The 24,808-nt window shown below is 37.4% G+C and overlaps 1 protein-coding gene across 1 annotated transcript in view; it reads left to right on the forward strand.

Moving 5' to 3' along the window:
• Positions 1–857: 857 nt before the first annotated feature.
• LOC120530391 (cytochrome b5) overlaps positions 858–24,808 on the forward strand; it is a 40,942-nt gene continuing 16,991 nt past the window's right edge. The window contains exon 1 of the mRNA XM_039754868.1: positions 858–1,170. Coding sequence (XP_039610802.1) covers positions 1,036–1,170 — 135 coding nt within the window. The 5' untranslated portion in view covers positions 858–1,035. The remainder of the gene's footprint in view (positions 1,171–24,808) is intronic.

Genomic DNA, 24,808 nt, shown 5'->3' on the forward strand with positions numbered 1-24,808 from the left:
GGAAAATGTTTAATTCAGATAGCATGGTCTTAAGCATATTGTCAAAAAATATTTCTTTTAAAACCAAACAAACATTTAAAGCAAATCAGACTTCTCAGCTCTGAGTATACAGCTCAAAATAAATCAGACCGTAATTATATTTACGTATTGTTTTTTCAGTTCTACATCCCAAGGGGCTGAAACCAAGGGGCAGAATACAGGAATCCTGGGTGAAATAAGGAGGACCTCTTGAAAGCCTTAAAATCAAAAATATTGCGTGGTCACAGAAAATACATTTTTTAAAACATGATATGGATGAGCACCACAAGGAACAGCCCTGTCTCCTTTTCTGTTCACTCTGTACACCTCAGAGTATAAATAGCGAAATGCACTAGATATTCAGGTTCTTGCGAAATAATAGGCTAAAACTATTACAAATGAACCGGTCTTAGTAATCTCTTAACCAATGCATTTTCTTTATATTTTTAATTTGTCGCGATTTTCAGCTTAGTGGGCATAAAGTTTATTTACAACCTAAATATATTCGTTAATTTATTCTGACTGTAGGGTTGGGTGTTAAGTGCACAGTACTAACTAGCTATGTTGGGGGCTACGGCAAAGGCTGCTTGACCATGAGCCTAACCATGCACACACACAGTTCCTATCTTTGCGCCGTGTAAAGCATTAACAGTAGGGCGAGAACGATCTTTTACATATATGCATTTATTCAAATAACATCAACAGGATTGGTCAGTGGTTTATGAATAGTAAGCAAAGAAAACGCCCGAGTCAGAGCTGTCCGAGACTGCGTGTCTAGGCACGTAGCTCACGCTCGTATGTCCCATTGGTCATTGCAACAAGCAGGCACGACTTCCCTACAGTAACGCGTTCTGTTCACCTTTGACCCAAGTCTTTACCGCGCCAGTGGGCGGGACGTGAGCATATGAGGTTTTTGATTGTTTTTTTTTACGTCAGGAAGCTGGTTGATAAAACTTACTGTTGTAGGTTGGACAGAGTAAAGAAAGGGAGCGTGAAAAAATATATCTTTCCCCAAAAATGAGTGAAAAGAAAGGAGAACAAAACCAAGTAAAATATTATCGTCTGGAGGAAATCCAAAGCCACAACTCAAGTAAAAGCTGTTGGATTATCATTCACCATAAGGTTTATGATGTGACCAAGTTTCTAGAAGAGGTAAGAGAAAGTTCATGGAAAATGAGACCGATCCGTTTTTGACTGTGTTAAATAGTAGTGCGAGTTGCTGAACCTGACACCTGCTTTGATTACTGTGTAGCGCATTTTTCATAATGTGCATATGTCAATGATCCACCAGTAAGCGTTTATTTTTTTTTAACGTCAATCGTAAAGGCGGCGATTTTTTATATGTATACACATTCTTAAAACCGATAGCTCAACGGCAATGCTTTTCGATGTGCGCTGGACGACTTTTATGGTTGTATTTCTAATAATTATATTTACTTCACTTCAGTCACGCGTGAATGTGTTTTTTGTAAATTGAATTCTACGACTCGATATGCAAATGTGTATTTCCAAATTGGCTTAATAACTCGCCCCGCTGTTGCAATGTAGGGTTAGATACTCGAGATATTTTTTATTACTGCATAAAACTTAATACGGTTCAACATCATATGTGCATTTAATACGGGAAACTCTTAAACATTTTTGAAAGCTGTATTTTAATTTGGAATCCTGATCTTTTTAGATGTTAGACTCCCTCATCGGTCATTTTTTTTTTCTGAGACTTTTACTGAAACCTTTACTGGGTTGGGTTACGCAGGAGTCTTCGACAGCATAAGACGCAAATCAGAAGTCAGCCGTGGACGGAGTGCAGGTCTAACGCAGAACGCTTTCGCACATAGTGAGCCAGTTAAAGTAATGCATTTGCAATATGCATAAATTGTATTCGTTTTGCCTCCCACTTTTATTGAACAACTAAGTTTTCTAGTGATACAGTTACGTAATTTTTATACTTTTAAGCTAATTCGGTTCAGTCTGCAACCGAAACATTACCCCTTAACTCCTTTATAACTGATGAAAGGTGCGAGTCTTGCATCCCTCGGTGCAACTGCATTTGTTTGTTAATGCTATCATTTTTATGTACTGTTCACAGAAGTCCTGCTTGATGTTAACAGTTTGACAATTATTATAACGTGATAATTGCAGGCCCATTTTAATCATGACAGCATCCAGTGTAAATCAAGAAACAACACTGGAAGGGATACCAATCTATCAAAAGGCTCACTCCTGAACATACTAAAAAATAAAACTTGAATGGGATTATGGAATGAAAACTGGAGTACATAGAAATGAGCCCACACAGGCGGTTTGGAGAATTACCACATACTGTACATGATTCAAACCCAGGACTCTGGAACTTTGATGCCACCATGTTAATTGTGGACTGCAGTATGAAATGCTGATTAAGTATAACATCCACTATCAGATATTCACACCTCAGATATTGGTAATGCTGTTTTAAAAATGATTAAAAATGGTTTAATGGTTATGTCAAACTACAGGTACTGCCAATTGACATTATCTAAAAAGGTAGGTGGCAAGTTACATTACAGATAATTTCCTGAAAGAATGTGTTTGTTGAATAAATAGTCAATCACAAACTTCTGTAGGGTTCAAAGCCCTGAGTTGCCTCATCACAGATTGGACGTGCAGAAATGCCCGTTGGACAGCAACATATTTTCAAATTGGGTGCAAGCCAAGAATCAACTCAGAACACAAATAATTAGCTTTCAGGAAACGGACAAAACCGCACAACAAGAAAGAAAATCACAAGCTCATCACAACTGATAAAAATCATTTAGCTACTTCTCCAAATTTAGAGACCACTTATGAAGCACAACACGTTCTAGGGCTATTGTAACCACTGGTAGATTTGAAGAGGTATTTCAAGTAAGATTTACTTTATATTTTTATGGTAAATAGTGAAGTTTGGTGTATGATGTTTAAAAACACTTCTTACTGCATCAAAAAATCTGAAACTAGTATGCAGTTGACACTTAGGGTTCACTAAACCATTAGTTTGAATTCAAGTAGTCTGTCTTAGGGATGAAAGTTTAAATCCTGTAATAAACTTAAGTGAAAGCAAAATATTTTTTATAAATAAATATATTCTTAAACCTACTTAGTTTAGTTTAGGGCCAGAAGAAAAAAACATTTAGTATTCTGATTTTAAAACTGAGTGTTTCTCTTTCTTTGTTCTTGTAGTGGATTTCCTTTTTTCTGAATTCTGTCTCTCTTTCTGACAGGCTTGTATAAAATATAACACTTTAAATCATCAAGCTATTTGTACTATTTGTGCATAATTTGTTTGTAGGTGGTGTGGTACATAATTGGCATACAGTAGATTATGCTTAAGTATATTTCTGCAACAAATGTCCACAATTAAGTAGAATGTATAATGGTATCACAAATTTTCTTTCTATTGTCTGTACAACTTCCTCAGTATTATCTTCCTACGGCTTAAACTACATTCAGTTGTACAAAGAGAGGAAACTTTAAAAGTATTGATTTCATGATGTTATTATTCTGTTAAAAAGACATGTTTATTTTCAGATTTTTTGACAGTATTGTTTCCTGAATTTAATAAAACTTAATGAAAGCCAGGGTTTTTTCAATGTATTGTGTTAAGAGTTTCTAGTGTTTATGTAGGTATCCTGTGTGACCTCCATCTTAATCTTTTCATTAAAAAAGTAATGCCAGGTTGTCTTAATTTTGCCAGTTATAAGTTTGTTCATGACTGTTTGCTCACACAAAGCAACTGACTCCATTATTTCCAAGTCGGCTTTATGCATTTTGCCTGTTGCTTCTTGGGAATGTCCAGACCCAGTGTAAACACTTTAATGTATGATTGCATTTTTTTTTTGTTCTTTATTTTGCCTTATACAGTTTTTCGTATTAAGAATTTGTTAGTTTTCGCATACCTCTTGGGGTCAGAGCGCATATGAGATTTAAACCCAGGATGCTATATCCATGTAGTAGTAGTGCTAAAGTGCTTCTCCACATGAAAACTGTTCATGTTTATAGTACAGTAATCCCTCGCTATATCGCGCTTCAACTTTCGTGGCTTCACTCTATCACGGATTTTATATGTAAGCATATCTAAATATATAACGCAGATTTTTCGCTGCTCTGCGGGTTCTGTGGACAATGGGTCTTTTTACTTCCTGTACATGCTTCCTCAGTTGGTTTGCCCAGTTGATTTCATACAAGGGACGCTTTTGGCGGATGGCTGAGAAGCTAACCAATCAGAGCACGCAGTTAAGTTCCTGTGTGCTGAATGGCTCAGCGCCGGAGCGCCGAATTCGATTCCTTGGCGTTAACTAGGAAGTCTCGTCTCGCTCATTCAGCATCAACGTGTTTCGCTGTGTAAAGAGTTAACTTTTGTGCTCTTTTGTGTTTATCTTTGTGCATAGTCAAGCCCTTCGTTATGGCTCCAAAACGATCTGCTACTGCTTCAGGGGCAATGCCCAAGTGCCAACGGAAGATGTTAACGATTGCCGAAAAGGTAAACGTTTTGGATATGTTGAAGGAAGGGAAAAGCTACACTGCTGTAGGACGCCATTACGGCATCAATGAGGCTACGATTCTTTTTATTTAAAAAGTAGGAAAGGAATATAAGATCTACGGTCGCAGTGTCCTTTTAACCAGGGTGCAAAACGAGTTGTAAGTGGATGTAATAAGGCAGTAGTCTTGATGGAATCTGCTTTAGGGATTTGGATTGAAGAAGCTCCTTTAGAAGGTTACACAGTCACCTGAAGCTCCTTTAGAAGAGCTGTAACGCTCTCCTTTGTTGTGCAGTAAAATGAAATTCATTGTTATCGGACAAGTCATCGTGTCATTGCTGGTGATTAACCATAATTAATTTTCTACTTATAGTACTTAGTACATGTACGCACGTTTAGTTTCACTGTACACACATTTACTGTATACAATTTTTCTTGCATTGTACGTATTTATTGATTGTGACCTGTTTATCGTAATGTCTGTAACATATGTGATATCGGAGACGCTTGATATCTTTAAAATAATATTTAGGTTTTACTGTATATATACAGTGTGTTTACATACATAATTTTAATGAATCTTACCTAATATCTAAGAGAATACAAAGGGTTTATGCTGGGGAATATTTATAAACTGTGTGGGAGATTTTATAAGGGCTTAAAATATATAAAAATAACCATACAAACATATGGTTTCTATTTCCCGGATTTTCACCTATCGCGGGGTGTATGGTCTGGAACGCAACCCCCGCGATCGAGGAGGGATTACTGTATTAAGTTAGTCAATAAACAGCATTTTCAGCACTAATCCTGCAATACATTTTTGCACACCAAGCTACGTAGCTTCAGACCATGTGTGGTTTCATGTTGTTTTACATTATTATTTACCTGTATACAATGCTTGCTAATCTCAGACAACTGAACAGGTACAGTGTTATGGTGTATAAAATCTGTACATTTTGGTTTCCATTATATTTTGTTCAAGACAAGACAACAGATGAAATTAACAAATTAAAGCAGGTTTTCTTCCCTTACACCTTACTTTTATAACACTTGTTCATAGCTTCATGCTAATTTGGTTTTATAGCCTGGGAAAGGATGCTGAGTTGATACCTTAGGCTATTGATGGATGGACATCTGGAACAACAATTTGCTTTATGGCTTAGGACAGGAAGAACTAGTATTTCTCCGAGTACATCAAAGGTTTTGTTGTGTGGGAAAACAGACAGTGAATTAATTCATCAATCATTTGGACAGCCAGCCAATCAGGTGCATGTGTTTTGAAACCAAGGCTTGACATTTCATAATAAATATGCCTTGGTTTGGAAAGAAGAGGAGAGAAGCAAAGGGAGAAGAAAAGAGAAGCAAAGGGAGAAGAAAGAAGAAGAGGAACGGACGAAGACGGCCCTGGTCGTCAGAAAGGCATCATGAACATCGATTGCTAAATCAAACGCCTCCCTGGGACATTCATCCTTGTCATCTGTAACTTTTTCGTAAGCTTTTTCTAAAGACTATATATATTCAGACTTTCCTATCACTACCTATTTTCTAGTATTCTTTGTTCTTGTGGTATTATTATTATTCTTGTAATAAATACCATGCTGCTTTTAACTTTCAGTGCTTTGTCTTAATGTCTAGAGTGATTGAAGTAATAAGTTAGATTTCTTTGAGCACCTGGTGACAGCCGGATTTTGCCATTATTTCCGTGCTGCGAGGTTTATATGGCTGAGAGTGAAGAGCGCTATACTCAACAGAAGGGACAGATACGATAAAGAAGGTATTCTTGGCTGATGAATGGCCTATAGTCAAGAGTGCTGAGTCTTTGTATGTCTAAATGTATTCTTGTAGACCAAAAGTAATATTTAGGTCTGAGATATCACTAAAACATCGTATTGTTGTTCGTGCCGAAAATAAGTAAGTCTCTTGAAGTGCTGAATGACAGGCTGTTATTCCTATAGCACTTGTGTGGTTTAAAGTGCTAAGGGTTAATCAGCGTGTGTGTGTCATTCATGGAGCACAGTTGTGGTTAGGGTCTGTGTGTGTGTTTATCTGTGTGTGTGTGTGTTCATCTTAAAGTGCAACAGTAGACCAACCCGATAACGAACTTGACGAGAACACTTACCCTTGAGGAAACAGGTAAAAGGGCAAGTAGAGGGAAATACCACGATAATGCATACAGTATGCATCTTTAACCCAGTAACAATAGTGGCTAGAATCAATGATAAAATGTATTTCCTCCAAACTTCTCCAATTTCCTTTTTTTGTTGTAAACATATGTCACAAAAACATATGTTTATCAAAGCATTTTAACATCCCTTCCTTTCAAAGATCCCAGGGTATGGTGTGGAAAAGACCTTTCACTTAATATTTCCGAAAAGGAGTAGAAGGCAGCCATGCATAGAGTACACTAGCTCCATATGAGCAAAGCATTCAATCATTCAAATTAAAATTTATCAAGCGCATTTATCTCATTTAAAATTGTCAAAAATGTATCCAGGGCAAGATTCAACCTGCAAGCGTTGCAATCAAATTAAAATAATTTTGGACAAAATCTTTGAATGCCTAACAGACAGCCTTGGTGTCACAATCACTCCATAACCCATTCTGGTGCGGCTGTTTCTATGTGTTAGTATATCCTAGCGGCTACTGTCCTATAATCATGTTTCCTTACTTAACATTAGAAACCCTGAAGCCTATGAAAAAAGTCGTAATGCCGGGCCTCCTTAAATTCCTTCGCACCTCTTCGTCAGTGTCTTTGATTTGAAAATGTTTCAATTAGCACAAGCAGCCTGCTATCCCATCCTCCACCGGCTCAGCTGAAATCAGTCACAAAGTTCTTCCAGCTCAAGTGTGTTTATCTGGGTGTGAGGCGCCTTAAATTGTATAGGATAAATAATATATCGTTTTTTGGAATACATGTATTTCATGTGTGTTCCGTGTCTACAACGATCTGAGTAAATGTAGGATGACAGGAAAATGCAACGCAAGAAATGTTGAACATATAACTAAAACAGAAACTTTTTTCGTGTTCTACTAATATTTGGCAAAATACTGATGTGAAGTGTATAATGTGTGAAGACTGAAGTCCAAATATCAAAATAAACACTTTCAGATAAGGTATAACAAAACAAGTGTGCTTTTATTCAAGAATATAACCAACGAAAAATAAATTATTCAATTCACATTTTGCTGTCAGTGAGTAAAACAAAAGCTCAAATATCAATTGACAGAAAGTTGACATGTCTGTTTAAATCTCCACCCTTGTTTCATCTGTATGAGTGAGCTGAGTACCCCTTGGAGACGCAGACACTCCAGATGCCAACACTGAAGGTGAGCTGGCATTGCTGTTATACAATGCCAGCTCAATCTTTCCTCATCAGGTTTACATTCTCAGTGCTTGAGAGTCATCTTTGACCTATCTTGTCCTCTATGGTATGCTGGCATCATTTTTGAAGTGTGTAGCTCCTTCATCTTTGCTATGTGCTATGGTTTATAGGCCTCCCACTCACTGCACTTGGTCGCAATCCAGGTGGTTCGTTGTGTGGTTGGTGCGACAACACACAATCAGTGCATGCGCCAAATCTCTCTCTCTCTATGTACTCTGTCTGTACTCTCTGTAATAAATGGTAGATTTATTTCTGAATTCTCTGATCTCTGAGCTGATATTACACTCTGATATGATAAAGTACTTAATCTAAATGTTTGGTTAATGACTTTTTATCATTATTGGACTCTTTTTTGATTTTATCCTGCATATTGATGCTCCAGGTCATTCTCTTGGTCATACCATTGATCTTGTTTTTACATGCGTTATTTCAATTAATAATATCAATGTATTTGATGTTCCTTTTACTGATCATTTTTCTGTAACAGTGGATTTGAATATTACTGTTGACAGTGCCACTATAAGATTTGCTCCTTGCTACACTCGCTTTTTAAATTCTTCTATATCTGATTTTAAAACCATGTTTTGATCTACAATCCAGTGCACTTGTATTGATGATTGTGTCTTAGGTTTAAATTCATCATGTAGAACAGTTTGACACAACTGCTTCCCTCAAAATATGCTGCAAATAGGCAAGACCTGCTCCATGGCTTGATGACACCACACGGCAGCCTGTAGCTCCTGTAGGACTGCTGAATGGAGGTTGAAGAAAGATAATCTGACTGTATCGAAGAAGACCTTTAGGATTTCTCTGTTTAATTTCCTGGAGACAGTAAAGAAATATAAACATGATTACTTCTCTGGTTTGGTATCCTCTCATTCTAAGCAACCTAGGGTCTTATTTAATGTAACTAAAGCAGCTATTTACCCCCATTCAGAGACAGGGTTAAATAGTACTGTTCATTCTTGTGAGCAATTTCTTTCATTCTTTGTCAGTAAAATTGATACTGTCCGCTCTGGTATTGTTCCAACTGGTTATGTACTTCCTGTCATTAATTATTCATGGCAAAAAAGTACCACTGACATACTTAGACCTACTTTTTGTCCTCTTGATATTGTTCCACCACACCTCTTACTGGAAGCTTTTGGTAAGTGCTTCTGGAGTGTTAGCTGATTTTCGCCAATTTTTTAATTTCCATTTTTGGCTAAAATATTAGAAAGAATTATCTAACAGTGATCAGTTGATCATCTTAACACCAATAATTTATTTGAGATCTACCAATCTGGCTTTAGGTGTTATCGTGGTGTTGAGACGGCCCTCCTGAAAGTATTTAATGACATCTCTCTTATTACTGACTCAGATGGGGCAGCAGTCCTTGTCCTCCTAGACCAGGTGTCGGGAACCTTTTTGAGAGCCATGAACGCCACATATTTTAAAATGTAATTCCGTGAGAGCCATACAATATGTTTAAAACTAAATACAAGTAAATGTGTGCATTTTATGTAAGACCAACACTTTTAAAGTACAATAAGTCTCTGAATTCTTTTTAATAATGTTGTTATGTTGTTGCTAACCAATGATGAATAAAGTAGGTCTTACCATTAATGCGACTTCTGGTGCTGCATGGTTTTGCTGATGGCTTTGTAGTTTGGTTGATACGTGGTGAGGTTAAGCTTCATGCAGGTGTTGAGACTTCCATCCGTTAAACGTGATCGTAGGTTGGTCTTAATGTTCTTTAGACGTGAGAAAGGCTGCTCATATGCATACATAGAGCCAAACATTGTAAGTAAAGCAATACTCACTCACTGCAGTGTGTGGTATGTGACGGGAAGCGCGTTACAAGTTTTGACAATCAGCTGGACCGCGGGTTGAGGTTTTTTCATTTCTCCCCACTTGTGTTTGCTCTTTCCAAATCTTCATTCAGTGACTTGAACTTATTCACCCACATGTCTGAGGCCTTCAGGTCAGCAGCTTGTAGCTCAAAATCTCTGACGGAGACACCGGGGATGTAACTCAGGTCGGCGCTGTCCACTGCACACTCTTGTGGATGGGTGATGAACTTAGAAAGACGAGTGCGCTCACGAAATTCTCTAAAGCGCGCTTTGAATGACTGCAGGAGATTAGATGCGAAGTCCGCTAGCTGCTGAAGGTCAAGATGTTGAGCAGGGTCACTTGCTGTGCATGCATCTTTAAACTCTCTCAGTTTTTCAAAGTGTAGTAAACGACCTGTTTCAATGTCGGCGATGAAGAGTTCTAGCTTGTTTTCAAATGCAAACACTGCTTGTTGAAGGGATAAGACTGTATTTCCAACGCCTTGCATTTTCACATTGAGCTGGTTCAGATGTTCAGTCATGTCCACGAGATAGTAGAACTTCAGGAGCCACTCAGTGTTAGCTAACTCAGGATGCTCAACGTTTTACATTTTAAGAAAAGTCTGGATTTTGCTCAGACAAGCCGCGAAACGGCTGAGCACCTTCACTCTTGCCAACTAACGCACATTGCTGTGCAGAAGCAGACCAGGATAATTATTCCCAACTTCATCCAGCAGTATTTTAAACTGGCGATCATTTAAAGCTTGGGCAACAATACAGTTGACCACCCGAATGACCAGCGACATCACCTCACCAAGCTGCTCGCCACACATCTGAGCACAAAGCGCCTCCTGATGTAGGATGCAGTGAAAACTTAAGATGGGTCTCTTTTCATGTTCACAAAGAAGCGCTACGAATCCTCTGTTTTTCCCCACCATGCACGGAGCACCATCAGTACACACCGAAATAAGTTTATCCATCGGTAGATTTTTTTCTTTAGCGAGCTCAGTGAAAGACTTGAATAAATCCTCCCCTCTTGTTGTCCCTTTCATAGGCAAAACAGCAAGACTTTCCTCACGTAGTGTGTCACCGACAGCATACCTTGCAATCATGCTGAGCTGGGATAAATGGCTTACGTCTGTTGACTCATCCAAAGCCAGAGAAAAGAATGGTGCTGCATTTATGTCCTTCACTTGTGTTGCCTCAATTTGATTTGCCATCATGATGGTAAGATCGTGAACAGTTCTTGCCGACAGAGGCATGTCTTTTATTCGTTTGATTATCTTGTCTTTATCCGAAAAGTCGTCAAAAAGTTCATTGGCAACATCAAGCATGAATGTTTTGGCATACTCCCCATCTGTGAATGGCTTTCCGTTTCTCACTATTGCTAAAGCACCAGCAAAGCTAGCCAAATTCCAGTCACCTTGTTGGGTCCAAACACAGAGTTGCTGCTGACTAACTTGCACTCTGCACAGTAGCTCTTGACATGCTTTCTTCCTGCTGTCCCCCACAGGATATTTTGATGCAAATGTAGTATGGCGTGTGTCGAAGTGCCGCTCTATATTTGACCATTTCATCGATGCAGTTTTATCATTTCGTATTAGACACACTGCAGAACCTGCTCTCTCCACAAAGGCGAATTCCTCTGTCCATTCCTGCTGAAAAGTACGATACTCCTCATCTTTTTTTCTTTTAGCCATCTTCTTCGATAAAAGGGTTTCTGCAATTAGCTAGCTGACTACTTGATTAAAAGGAGGGAAGTTTACTTCCTGACCTCACAACGACCGCGTAATGCTACGCATTATCCAATAAAATTTGGTGTTGTCCCGAGGACAGCTGTGATTGGCTCCAGCCACCCGCAACCATGAACATGAGCGGTAGGAAATGAATGGATTGAAATACATGAGAATGTTTTATATTTTTAACATTATTATTTTTTTATTAAAGATTTGTCTGCGAGCCAGTTGCAGCCATCAAAACAGCCACATCTGGTTCGCGAGCCATAGGTTTCCGACCCCTGTCCTAGACCTTTCTGCAGCTTATGACACTATTGACCATGAGATCTTGCTGTGGCAGCTTGAACATCTGGTAGAGGTCAAAGGGACTGCTCTTAGCTGGTTCTGGTCATATCTTACTGGTAGATACTTTTTACTTTTTAGTGACTTTCAATTCCTCTTTTTGTTCTACAACTCCTGTTAAATGATGTTCCTCACGGATCCATTTTTGGCCCTATTTTATTTTCTATCTTCATCCTATAGCAGCTATTTTTAAGAAGTTTAATATTTCTTTTCACTTTTATGCTGATGACACACAGGTTTATATTCCTATGTGCAACTCTTTAATAAATTGGCCGCACAATTGTCTTGTAGACCTAAGATCCTGGATGTTTGACAGTTTTCTCGATTTTAATCAGAATAAAGTGTAAGTGCTCATAGCTGGTCCTGCAGCCAAATCTCAAATTGATTTTGAACTTATTGGCTCTTTCATGGATTTTTTGCAAGTTCACAATCTTGGGGTTATTTTTGACAACAATCTCTCTTTTGAGAAACAAATTAATTCTGTGGGCAAGACTTGCTTTTTCCAGCGTCGTCTTTTAGCCAAGGTTCAGCCTTCTCCTAGAGATCCAGTTTGAATATTGTAACTTGTCGTATTATGCAATTAGCAAATCCCTGATATGCAAGTTGCAGTTGGTTCAGAATGCTGCTGCTCATTTTTAGGTTGGGGCAAGAAAATTTGATTCTGTATTTCCAATTTTTGCCTCTTTACACTGGCTGTCTGTTAGTTTCAGAATTGATTTTAAAATTTTGCTGCTGGTTTTTAAATCAATATATGGGCATGCTCATGTCTGTTTATCCAAATTGTGTGTTTTATACCAGCCATCCAGAGAGCTTAGATCTATCAGTCAGTTGTCTCTTGTGGTCTCTCGTACTAAGTGTAAAACTAAGGGGGGGCTGGGCTTTGGATCTGCTATGCCTCGTCCGTGAAATGCTTTACCTAATTACATTAAGAAGTCACCTTCAACCGAACTATTTAAAACTAGTTTGAAAATGCATTTCTATTCTCACTTTCTCTGGCCTTCAGTGATACTGATGATTGTATTGTGTTTTATTGTATTTTATTTCTGTTTATTTTATTTGTGTTTTAACGTAAAGCACTTTGGATACAGCATTACTGATGTTGTTTTAAATGTGCTCTCTAAATAAATTGACATTGACATTAACAACTGTATTTCGTGTACTCCCAGATGGGTTTATAGTGGAGAAGGACAAACTGCCTTTACCTTAATACTGGCACATAAACTTATCTTGCTCAGTTGGAAGAATCTCACCCCACCTCTTTTAAGTAAGTAGGTAACTGATATTATATACAATTTGAAAATGGAAAAAATCTAATTCTTACTTAGAGGATCTGTTAAAACTTTTTAAAAATATGGCAGGATCTAAGCAAAAACATTTTAGAATAAGCATCTATATTATATTATAATTTTACTTGCTTCAAATAAATTCATAAAAATATATTTAAAAAAAGAACAATGGAAGGTGTTTTCTGAAATCTAAACCTTTAGCACTCCAATGTTGATATATATATATATAAGTTTTAAAGTTTTTTCTTCATGTGGACTCTGTTTTAAACGTTAAGAACAGTCGTATTATTTTGTTTGTTCATTTAGAAAAAAATATTCCACTTATGGACAGAATTTGGCATGGCAACTTAATGAAGGTTATGATTGTGAAAAAATAAACTTGACTTGAACAATACCCAAAGTTAACATTTAAAATTTTTAACATAGTATGCCAGTGAAAGAGTTTGGGGGGATTAGTCTTGTGGGGCCAGGCATGATTCTCAAATGAGAATAAATGTCTTGGTATAATTTGCTAAAATTTTGTAGTGAATAGAGGAGACATCTACTGCTGGAAAGGCTACACTCACAGGGCTTCTTTCTAAAACACCGACCCCAGTTCTTTCAGTTTGTGAACTTTTAAATTGCCATGGTTTCATGGAGAGAGCAAATGAAACTGAGCAGAAGACTTGGTACAAAGTAAAAATAAAAGATAAAATTGCTTTTGTCGTTTCAGGAGCCAATTAGCATATTGTAACTAAAATGGAATGATTGATACATTGTAATGAGCATGGTGACAGAAGAGACACACAAACGCATGCACACGTATACTGTTGCAGCTACTTCTATTAGTACAATCACCTCACTGTAAACTTGCACTACAGTTATAATATTGCACAACCTGAGCCACTTTATAAAGCGCATATTTAAATATGATGACTGTATTATCGTGGTGTTTCCCTCCACTTGCCCTTTTACCTGTTTCCTCAAGGGTAAGTGTTCTCGTCAAGTTCGTTATCGGGTTGGTCTACTGTTGCACTTTAAGATGAACACACACACACATAGATAAACACACACACAGACCCTAACCACAACAGTGCTCCATGAATGACACACACATGCTGAATAACCCTTAGCATTTTAAACCACACAAGTGCTATAGGAATAACAGCCTGTCATTCAGCACTTCAAGAGACTTACTTATTTTCGGCACGAACAACAATATGATGTTTTAGTGATATCTCAGACCTAAATATTACTTTTGGTCTACAAGAATACATTTAAACATACACCTTTGATGTGCTCTGAGGTATCAGTAGTTCTTCCTGTCCCAGGCTTTAAAGCAAATTGTTGTTCCAGATGTCCATCCATAAAGTAATCAATAGCCTGAGGTATCAGCTCAGCATCCTTTCCCAGGCTATAAAACCAAATTAGCACGAAGCTCTGAACAAGTGTTATAAAAGTAAGGTGTAAGGGAAGAAAACCTGCTTGAATTTGTTTTAGTTCATCTGTTGTCTTGTCTTGAACAAAATATAATGGAAACCAAAATGTACAGATTTTATACACCATAACAATGACGATATCATTTTTAAGATGAAATGCAGCAAAATATGTTTATTATAGTATACAGATAAAATTTAAACTTTAACTACAAGGTGCCGCAGAGTTCACAGATTGTTCCTGTCTCGCACTGTATTCTTGCTGATGCTGACATGACACTGGAAGGATAGATGGATAGAATAATTAAACACGTACTACGAAGATATTTCAATGTTCCTTAAAAGTTTTAAAGAATCTGCGTTCTAAGCTTACAGATGGCTTAACGTCTATTACAGAGCTGATTGTGTGGCGATTGTGTATTTGAAGAAAGAAAAGTAAGGACAGGAATTGGAGGTTAGTACGTTTGAAAGAGACAGTACTGGTACAATAAATTATTTCATTGAAGGTAGCATACGGCACAGCAAGCATCTTGTGTGAGACATGAACAATCACTGTGCCACCGTGTTCCCATGTTTAATAACAGGCTTTAACTCCCATCATCATGAAAATGATATCACATATGCATCTCAGTATTTTAATTATTCAGAAAGCTGTAATATCACGAATGTAAAGGATTCTGTGCCCTGTCGGAGGAAGAGAAAGCCCAGAAGCACGTAGCGATTCACACACATAGAGCACATAGAAGATCAAATACAAAATAAAGCATTTAACGTGCTACTTTAGTTACGATGAGCTTGAGAAATTAGTAAATTAAATGATTTTAAGATTAAGTTTACGATGTTCTACTTTAATGACAAAATAAACTACGTGATTAAAGTGGAACTTTAGAGAAAGTTGACATTTCATGCTTTTTGCCCACTGTGTGCCTTTTTTTTTCTCTGTACCCTAATAAGCTTTCATATGACAATCAGACAGTGGACTACGACTCGCCTTTTCACGGCGACTTTGATATCTGACGACTTCTTTTTTTATTTTGGGCACTGTGCGACTTTGTAAACGTGAGCTTTTCGAATTCTCTGACACGAAATGTCACTCGATCAACTTCCTTTTGTTGTTTATGCCACTATTTAAACCAATAAATAATACATTTTTCTTTGCCTCCACTTGGTATTCACTGAAATTCTTCTATTTTCCCTCTTGCTTTTGCTATTGCCTTTTCACAGAAGGCTGAGCTTAAGGGCTATTTATATTGATTTGCATATTCAAAGAGGCATAATTCTTGGAGGAGTTGGGGCGGGACAGCAGGCACGTGTACGTGCGTTACTTTTCACACTGACCGGGATTTATGTAGTGGAAGCACGTGGAAGTTGGCGTACGCACAGATTTATGCATCTGGATTTTTTTGTGCGTAAGCACATTTCCACTTTTGTCCGTATGCCATGTCAGTGTGAATTCTACGCACGGCATTTTACATGAGGCCCCTGGTCTTTTGTTTTTGAATCTTGCTTTTGGAGAAAGTGGATTTAGAAGTACAAAAGAATAAATGTTTTTTGTAGAGTGACTGCAAATTTTAATTCCAACGCAGTGGAATTGCCTAAATAAAAGGTTTTGTCTTGTTCTCACAACCACTCATGCACCTGAGTTACTGTCGAACACTACATGCTGAAGGATACTACAGTCACTAGTGCAAGTTACTGTGACTTGCTAGAGACCAATGTGAAGCCAGCTAGATAAAGTGGAAATGTCGAGAATAAAATCGACATGTCGACTTTTTTCTTGACATACACTTTTTTTTATCTTCACTTAGAATAATTCCATATTATCCTCTATCCTGGAGTGGGTGATTAAAATGGCCCTACTCATTACTGAGGTCATGCTGTCATCCATACAGGATATTTATTACAAAAGGAAGTACTGAAGAAATAATTTTTCATCATCTTAAACCACACACATATGCATATGCATAATAATCTTCCTGTCTTATAGCATGAATTATTGTAGCATTCAAGGCTATTCTTTATTGACGTAGCTCTGTTCAGTGATTTCTGTAAGCTATGTTAAATTTTTGATTTTTTACACCAGTGTGATTAGTGAAATGTACTTTTAATATTTTGTGACCATGAGTACACTAAATTGTTTTGAATTCAGTTAAATCATTACCTTATCCACCTGTTCCCATACTTGGTTGTAAAAAAAAAAAAAACACAATAGCTACTAGTTTTTGTTGAAACCATTTTTGTTATCTATAATAATAAAAGGCAAAGCCCTCACTGACTGACTCACTGACTCATCACTAATTCTCCAACTTCCCATATAGGTAGAAAGCTGAAATTTGGCAGGCTTATTCTTTACAGCTTACTTACAAAAGTTAAGCAGGTTTCATTTCGAAATTCTACACGTAACGGTCATAACGGTCGACAACATCCGCCATGTTGAACTTTCTTATTTATGGTCCCATCTTCACGAAATTTGGTAGGTGGCTTCCCTGCGCTAACCGAAACCGATGTACTTACTTATTTCGATGGTATGACGCCACTGTCTGCCCCCATATTGAATTTTCCAAACGTCACTAATTCTCCAACTTCCCGTGTAGGTAGAAGGCTGAAATTTGGCAGGCTCATTCCTTACAGCTTACTTACAAAAGTTAAGCAGGTTTCATTTCGAAATTCTACGTGTAATGGTCATAATGGTCAACAACATTCGCCATGTTGAACTTTCTTATTTATGGCCCTATCTTCTCGAAATTTGGTAGCGCTTTCCTGCCTAACAAACCAATGCGCATACTTGTTTCGGTGGTATGATGCCACTGTCGGCCGCCATATTGAACTTTTCAACAGTCTTTGTTACTTATGGGTCCATCTTCAAGAAATTTGGTACACGGGTTCCCAACGCTAACTGAATCCTACTTGCGTACATATATACGTCCATAGCCTGCACCTCGGTCACCGTGTGAGGTGGCTTTGGGTCCCCCATCCCAACGCCTCCCATGTTGTTGGCTGCCTGTCTATATAAGGCCGTCTGTCACTCCGGTCTCTACATTCCCTTCCTTGCTTCGCCACGGGATTCACGTCTCCCTACTGATAACTACAGCCTTTTTGTTTAATCCACGGCTTCTCCGCTGTTTTATTGTTCATTTATTACGATTATAGTTATTGTGTAGGTATTTTAGATTTACTTTACATTGCTCAGGTACCCATTTCCTTTATCATTCCAACCCCCATTACCATGTCTATCGAGGTGATCACTATTGATCAAAGAACTGTCACTTACCGAGTGGTTTCCATGCCCGGAGATAGCACCTACCTTTTCCATTCTCTTTGTTACATATTGCACGGCCATATCAGGCTCACTCTTGATATCCGGAGGAACATTCTGTCTTATGTATTGAATGACTGGGACAGGTTCAAGGTGTGGACTGATGACGGTACAGGAGATAATTATACTACACAGGAGCACTATAAGAGTGAAATGCTTAAGCCCTTCACCTATGGTTCTGCATGTGAGTTGATGGCTGCCGCTGAATTGTTCGGTTGTCGCTTTCAAGTTTACTGAAATGGCCAAATATTTTACACCTTTCGAAACCGCCAATCCCTCTTAAACATCTTAGATTGACAGGTGACGATTTCAGTAGTCGACACTTTGATGTTTATGAATGTTTAAACTCTCAAAAGCTGGATGTGATTTTATCGATGAAACCGGTTGTGTGCTTACAACGCTTGACAGATGCCAAATGTCACTTCAACACAGCAAATCCTGCAAATACTGTGGTAATTCAAACAAACCATGAAACTCAAAGCGATTATGACAGCAGCAATCCATGCTGTGAGATTTGAGACAAGATTACTGTTCACATGGCCAACTGTAAGTTACATGCTGAAGAGTAAGCTCAGTGCACAGCTTAGTCATGTTACAACCAGAGGGCCGAACTGACAACATGTTGTACAAAGAGATCCTTAACAAATAATTATTGGCATATTTTCCCTCAGTTTAAAATGGTTTAATTTTCTTCTTAATAAAAATTTTAATTCAGTACTTCGCTGCTTCGAAGCGCGGGTATTTTGCTAGTCGGATATAATTCTTACCATTAATTAAGTAGATTCAGTCCCTCATTCTGCACTTATTTGATTTTTTAAAAAATGCCTCACATGATTTGGTATAATTTTCTTAGAAATGTAACAGTATGGTTTATATTAAAAAATTAAGATACATGAAAAGTTGGATTTTCATGTTTTAAGCATTTCTTAAACATAAATTTAGTACAGTGAAAACAAGATGGAAATTATACTGTGACATTTGGGAGAGTTCCTGTGCTCATTTTAGTTTTGGAGATGGGGAGTACATCCATCTCTTTGCAAAGTCAAAAATGACATAACTGTCAAGTTACAGCGCCAGTCACTATTATAAGCATTAGCAATAACTGTATTTTAAAATTTAATCAAAATTATTTGTACTTTAACAGAAGTAACCACAGGTGCTTGAGTTCAACTACCTTATTGTGCTCCTTTGTATCTTTGAAGAAGATAGGCTATAACCTACTTTAATCCATGGCAATACAGAAGGGGTATGCTTGAATCAGGAGGGCCATTCATTTTAATAAAAAGGCATGAATAGAGATTTATTTCCTGAAAGCTGCTTCTAGACATTCATTAGATATTGTTCATGGCAGAGTACATTATGTCATATTTAGCTAGATGAAGTGAATGTTTATGTCATGAGTATCATGGAGCTTTTCTTTGAACCAAAAAAGCATTCAGTAAGGCCCAATTGTCAAATTGTGTACTTTTCAAATTGTGAGAAGTAAAATGACACCTTTTATTGGCTAACCAAAAATATAACAATACGCAAGCTTTCAAGGCAACTCCGGTCCCTTCTTCAGGCCTACATCTTGCCTTAAGAAGGGGCCTGAGTTGCTTTGAAAGCTTGTTTAATAGTTTTAGTTATACAATAAAAGGTATAATTTTGCTTGACGTCTCACTATATCCATAATGGCCAACACGGTACAACACCCTAGAACTGGAAATTGTAAAAAGAAAAAGTTTATGCCAGTTTTGATAAGGCTGCAGTATAGGGCTGCAACCATTAGTCGACTACTACAAAAAATCGTCGACGCGGATTTTTTTATTGTCAACGCGTCATAAATAGAAACTTCAATAGAGGCTCCAGTCACAAAGAACCACATTGGTTTTTGTAATTGCAATGCACTACATGAACGTCTTGGGGCAGTATCGTTTGTTATTGTTTGTTAAGACTGCACACAGTCCTACCAACGAAGAAGAACGTCTGAGGAGAAGAAGAATGTAGAGGAAAATAAACGTGGTTGCAATGGCGAGTCAGATAGAGTAGGGGGAAGGAGATGTAAAAAAAATTGAGATGGAAACTTTCTAATATGAGGGAGCACTTCACCGAAAAAGAAAAAGTTGAATGCAGATTGTGTAAAGCGGAGCTTTCTTTTCACGGCAGCACCATCGCGATGCATGAGCATCTGAAACGAAAGCATTCTGGAGATGTGATGCCGCCGTCTCTTGAGAATTTATGCTGGCACTGTTAGTTAGTTAGTTAGGGTCAAATCAGGAGGGGAGGGAGAGCGTGAACGAGACTGAGAAAATAAAAGTAAAAAAAGCTACCTTTTACAAGTAACAAATTTACTTCCAATCTGTCCGTTTTCAAATAATATTGTATTAGTGCGATGATGTTTTCTGATTGGTACTATTCAGGTCATACAATGATTTGTTCAACATGTCACATATATTTGTCTTTTTCTTCTTTTTTTTCCTCCTGGTGTTGCGCGCTGACAGCAGAAGGCGTGAGCTTATTCAGTGCTATCAGCAGCACTCAGGGGGCTGGTTGCTTTTGCTATAACAAGTTGACCTGGCGGCGATCAAAGCACATGTACTGTGCAAGACATGTACGTGGTCCACTGAGAAAAGAAGAGCGTTCATGGCACACCTTGCAGAGGAACATTCTTTCCTCTGCATGTCTTGGAGTCCTGTGCAGATTGGGCAAGATCGGGGGAGAAAAAAAAAAACACGGTCATTGATTACAACCGCAAGAAGGTACGCGAATGAATATGAATAATGTTGCATCCGTGCCACAATGTTTTCCGAAATGTACTATAAGGTCATAAAATGAATAATTCCAAATATCGTATATACCTATGTCTCTGTTTTTTTGTTGGTGAAGCTTTGACATCACAGGCCTTAAGGTGCATACTAATTCAGTGTATCAGGAACACTGAATAAAATTGAATAAAAAAAAATCAAGTGACAATGAAGATACAAATAAGGCAGATTTGCCAGCATTTGTGTGTCAACTTTTATCCATCCAGATCAGAGAATTTCCAGTTTGAATATCTCAAAACACCACTCACATCTACAGTTATTCCCAGTTGCAGATAAAATGTAACAGCGTCAGATCTCATGGCAGGGGTGGTAGTATGTATCGTGATCGTGACTGACAGAATAAAAGTGAAAACAAAAGGCAACTTTTACAAGTACTATACATTTAATACAGTGGTTGTTACAGACACAAATCAAATGTATAATATTAACAATAAGAGCTACTTACTACTCAAAACGGTAAATATACGAGGCAGTCAGGATCTAACCGGGAGGAGAACACAGAAGCTATTGTATCGTCCTTGAACCTTTTGTGAAAGTGTTTATTTGATCTTTGCACTTCAGGCTTTACACATTATATAGTTTATGTCAACATTTTGTCATTTATTACTAAAATATGAAAAATGTTTCAGTTTAAACAATATATTTTTTGGTTAAGTTAAATGTGCTTTTTTGTTTAAAGACTATGTGCACTTTAGTTTGTATTGTTTAATGTATTTCTTTTTTATTGTGATGGTCACACTAATATAAAAACATCTGATTATTTTCAAATTCATATGTTTCACTGGTTATTTTAATTTGATTATTATTAATTTTAATCGCATTAATGCAGAGACATCAGGGTGACATTCACAAGTTGACAGACGTGAGCAGATAAGGTAAGACTGGAGCCCAGAACAGGATGTGCAACCACAGGTCGCAGGCATGAAATAATCATGCCTAATCGATTAATCAAAAAATAAATTGAACGATTAATCGACTACCAAAATAATCATTAGTTGCAGCCCTACTGCTGTAACTTTCCCTTCATAGGCAACATACCCAGAAACATTTTAAGCAAACTGAGAGTAGGAAGAGACATTATTGAAGTGTTTAATATATTATGTAAGGAATTAGTACAGTGGATCCAGGCTGTTACTTTAAAATAAATTCAACTAGAACATGGGAGCACAGTTAGAAACATGTTAGGGTAAATCTTAAACAAACATGGAGAAACATAGACACATGGAATAAGTTACAGTTGGTAGAGAATATGACTTTAGGGACATTCGAAACTCGACTTGATAGTATTTTGGAAGAATTACAGTAGGTGGATAGGATTGGCAAGCTTTGTGGGCAGAGTGTCCTGTTCTCATCAAAATGTTTTGGTGTTCTAACCATAATTGTAATGGAAATGTAGGCTGTGATTAAAATCTCTGACAAGAATAGTTAAGATTTATTTTATTTAGATTAAGTTGAAATTTATTTTTAAATATATTTAATATATATTGTGACTGGCCGCCGGGTCCCTTCAAAACTAGATCCGGGGGAGCAGCCTTGGAGTGCACTCTACGTCCCCCGGAACGCTTTGTGGCAGCCCTCCTGGGTTATTATCAGGAGCCAAAATCGGTAGGAAGAGGACGAGGTTGCCTGGGAGGAGGAGTGGTGGTGCCAGAGGATTGTGTTGTGTGGAGTTAAGTGCTTGTGCGACTGTGTTGTGGCTGGAGGGATTACAGGGAAGACGTGCCCTCCAGCTGAAGAAAATAAAGTCTGTGTTGTTATTTGTACACATGCCTCTGGGTCAGTCTGTGCCGGATCAGGCACAACATAGCTCCTTTCTTACAATATATATAATATTTTAATGACCCCCCCCCATTTCACAAATTATCTTGTTTCGTGAGTCCCCCTGCTCATCCATGTTTTGTATAATGGGTAATGTTAAATATCATAGCATGTCTAGCAATGCTTTTTCCAAGTCAGTTAATAATATTGAATACAGGTTGAGCATCCCTAATCCAAAATGCCTGGGACCAGATGTATTTTGAATTTCATATATTTTTGGATTTTGGGATATCTGCATATACATAATGAGATATCTTGGGAATAGGAACCAAATGTAAAAAATGAAATTTATTTATGTTTCATTAACACCTTATACACAGATCCTGAAAGTAAATTTGTACAATATTTTTCATTACTTTTGTGCATAAGACAGTACTTTTGTGCACAGTATCATCAGCAGAATGTCTTTATCAGCCGGTACACAACAGCAACAACAAACAATAACAGGCTTTCAATCTACTGTATACAGAGCATAATCTAAAAACACAATGAATAATGCACATAGGACTGGCAGTGATAATGGTTGGTAACAAACTGGCATCCACAGAGCCTCAGAGCCTATATTCTTGCTAAGATGTGGCATGCTTTGAATCCTGCACTGCAGTTGGAAGTGCCACACAGCACAGCAGTTATCACACTTTTCACCTGCTGCTCCCAAAACTCTACAGACGTGTTGGCATTTGTAATTGAATTGAAAGGGAGACTGAAGAAATTGCTTGTAAAATGGCAAGTACCAGCTCATGTATTGTTCACATCTGTTGTCAGAGCACCACATGGGTAAGTGAGGTCAGGTATGTAATTTTCCACTTGTTTCGTCATGTAAGTGCTAGATTTTGTAGAATTTCAGATTTTGAAATTTTGGATTAGAGATATGTAACCTGTAGTACTTTTTATTTTGTGTCTTTAAAGATGCTGAAGACCAAATTACAAGATAGATCCTTAAAATGCATAACATATTAGCAATAAATGCCATAAAACAAAATAAAAAGAAAACAAACTTTTAAAGCAGTGGTTATCAATTCGTTCTAGGCCTCCCAGTGTACTATGAGATTATGTGAGAATCCCCTTCACAGGCCATATTGTTTACTTTTTGAATGTATGAAATGCACTTTAAAGGGGATTTTCAGAAAACTAACAGTCATTGTGCCCTGTATGTAACAACTTTGGAATATCGATTAAGTAATCTGCTTTAAAAAGAGAAGTGTAAAACTGCTGCTGTAGCTTGATTTTTAGTTATATAAGTATTATTTCATTAAATACAGTATGCTTACATTGGAATATGCATTCTAAACAAGGTGCAATGATAGCTCACACAAAAGATTATTGATTCAGGTGTTGTGTATTGTTTCGGTTGTGTATTGTAAAGGTTTTTGGAGAGAAATTCCAATACCTAATATGTTTGTGTTTAATTTAGTTGATATTGATGTAAAACAGAGGGTTTTATTCATATAAAGACTTTTTAAAACTTTGAAATGTTATACTCACTATTTTTCAGTCATTGGAAGCTCTTTTAATACATAAGCAGAATAATAGCCATTCATTTTAGGATATGTTATTTAGGTGGAGTAATGTCAGAAACCCTTAAGGTATAACGGGTGAATGAGATCGGAGAGAAATAAGGAGGTAATTGTCAAAAGGTTTGTTATGCATGGAAAGCTATCATTGGCAACAATGAAAATGAAATGAGGGTGAATAACTGAACGAAGAGGGGAAAATTAAGTTATATATAAAATGAGGGGCCTTGTACTGATCCTTGAGGCACATTATCAGTGACAAGTGAATTGTGAGATTGTAACTACAGTTGTTTAGTATAACAAATTGTGAATATTAGACAAGAATGCTGCTGCTCATTTTTGGTTGGGGCAAGAAAGTTTGATTTTTGTATCTCCAATTTTAGCCCTTTACACTGACTGCCGTTCAGTACATGGGTATACTCCTGTCTATTTATCCAAATCATGTGTTTTGCAACTGCCATCCAGAGAAGTTAGATCTATTGGTTAGTTGTGTCTTGTATTCCTTACATTAAGTGTAAAAGGGGGACAGGGTTTTTGCATCTGCTGCACCTGGTCTGTGGAATTCTTTACTTAATTGCATTAAAATGTCTCCTTCAACTGAACTATTTAAAACTAGACTGAGGACACATTTCTGTTCTCCATGTTTTCCGTGACTTTCCGTGATACTAATGGTTCCCTCCTCTTAGTTGCTTGTTTTTTTTAATTAATTTACTGCTGGCTGTATTTTGTTTTATTGTATGCTATTTCTATTTATTGTATGGTTTAATGTGAAGTACTTTGGTTACAGCATTACTGATGTTATATTAAATGTGCTCTATAAATGCATTGACAATGACAAGTATCAGTGAAAGTATCAATAAACA

This window comes from Polypterus senegalus, chromosome 5, assembly GCF_016835505.1.
Source record: "Polypterus senegalus isolate Bchr_013 chromosome 5, ASM1683550v1, whole genome shotgun sequence".
Taxonomy (NCBI): Eukaryota; Metazoa; Chordata; class Cladistia; order Polypteriformes; family Polypteridae; genus Polypterus; species Polypterus senegalus.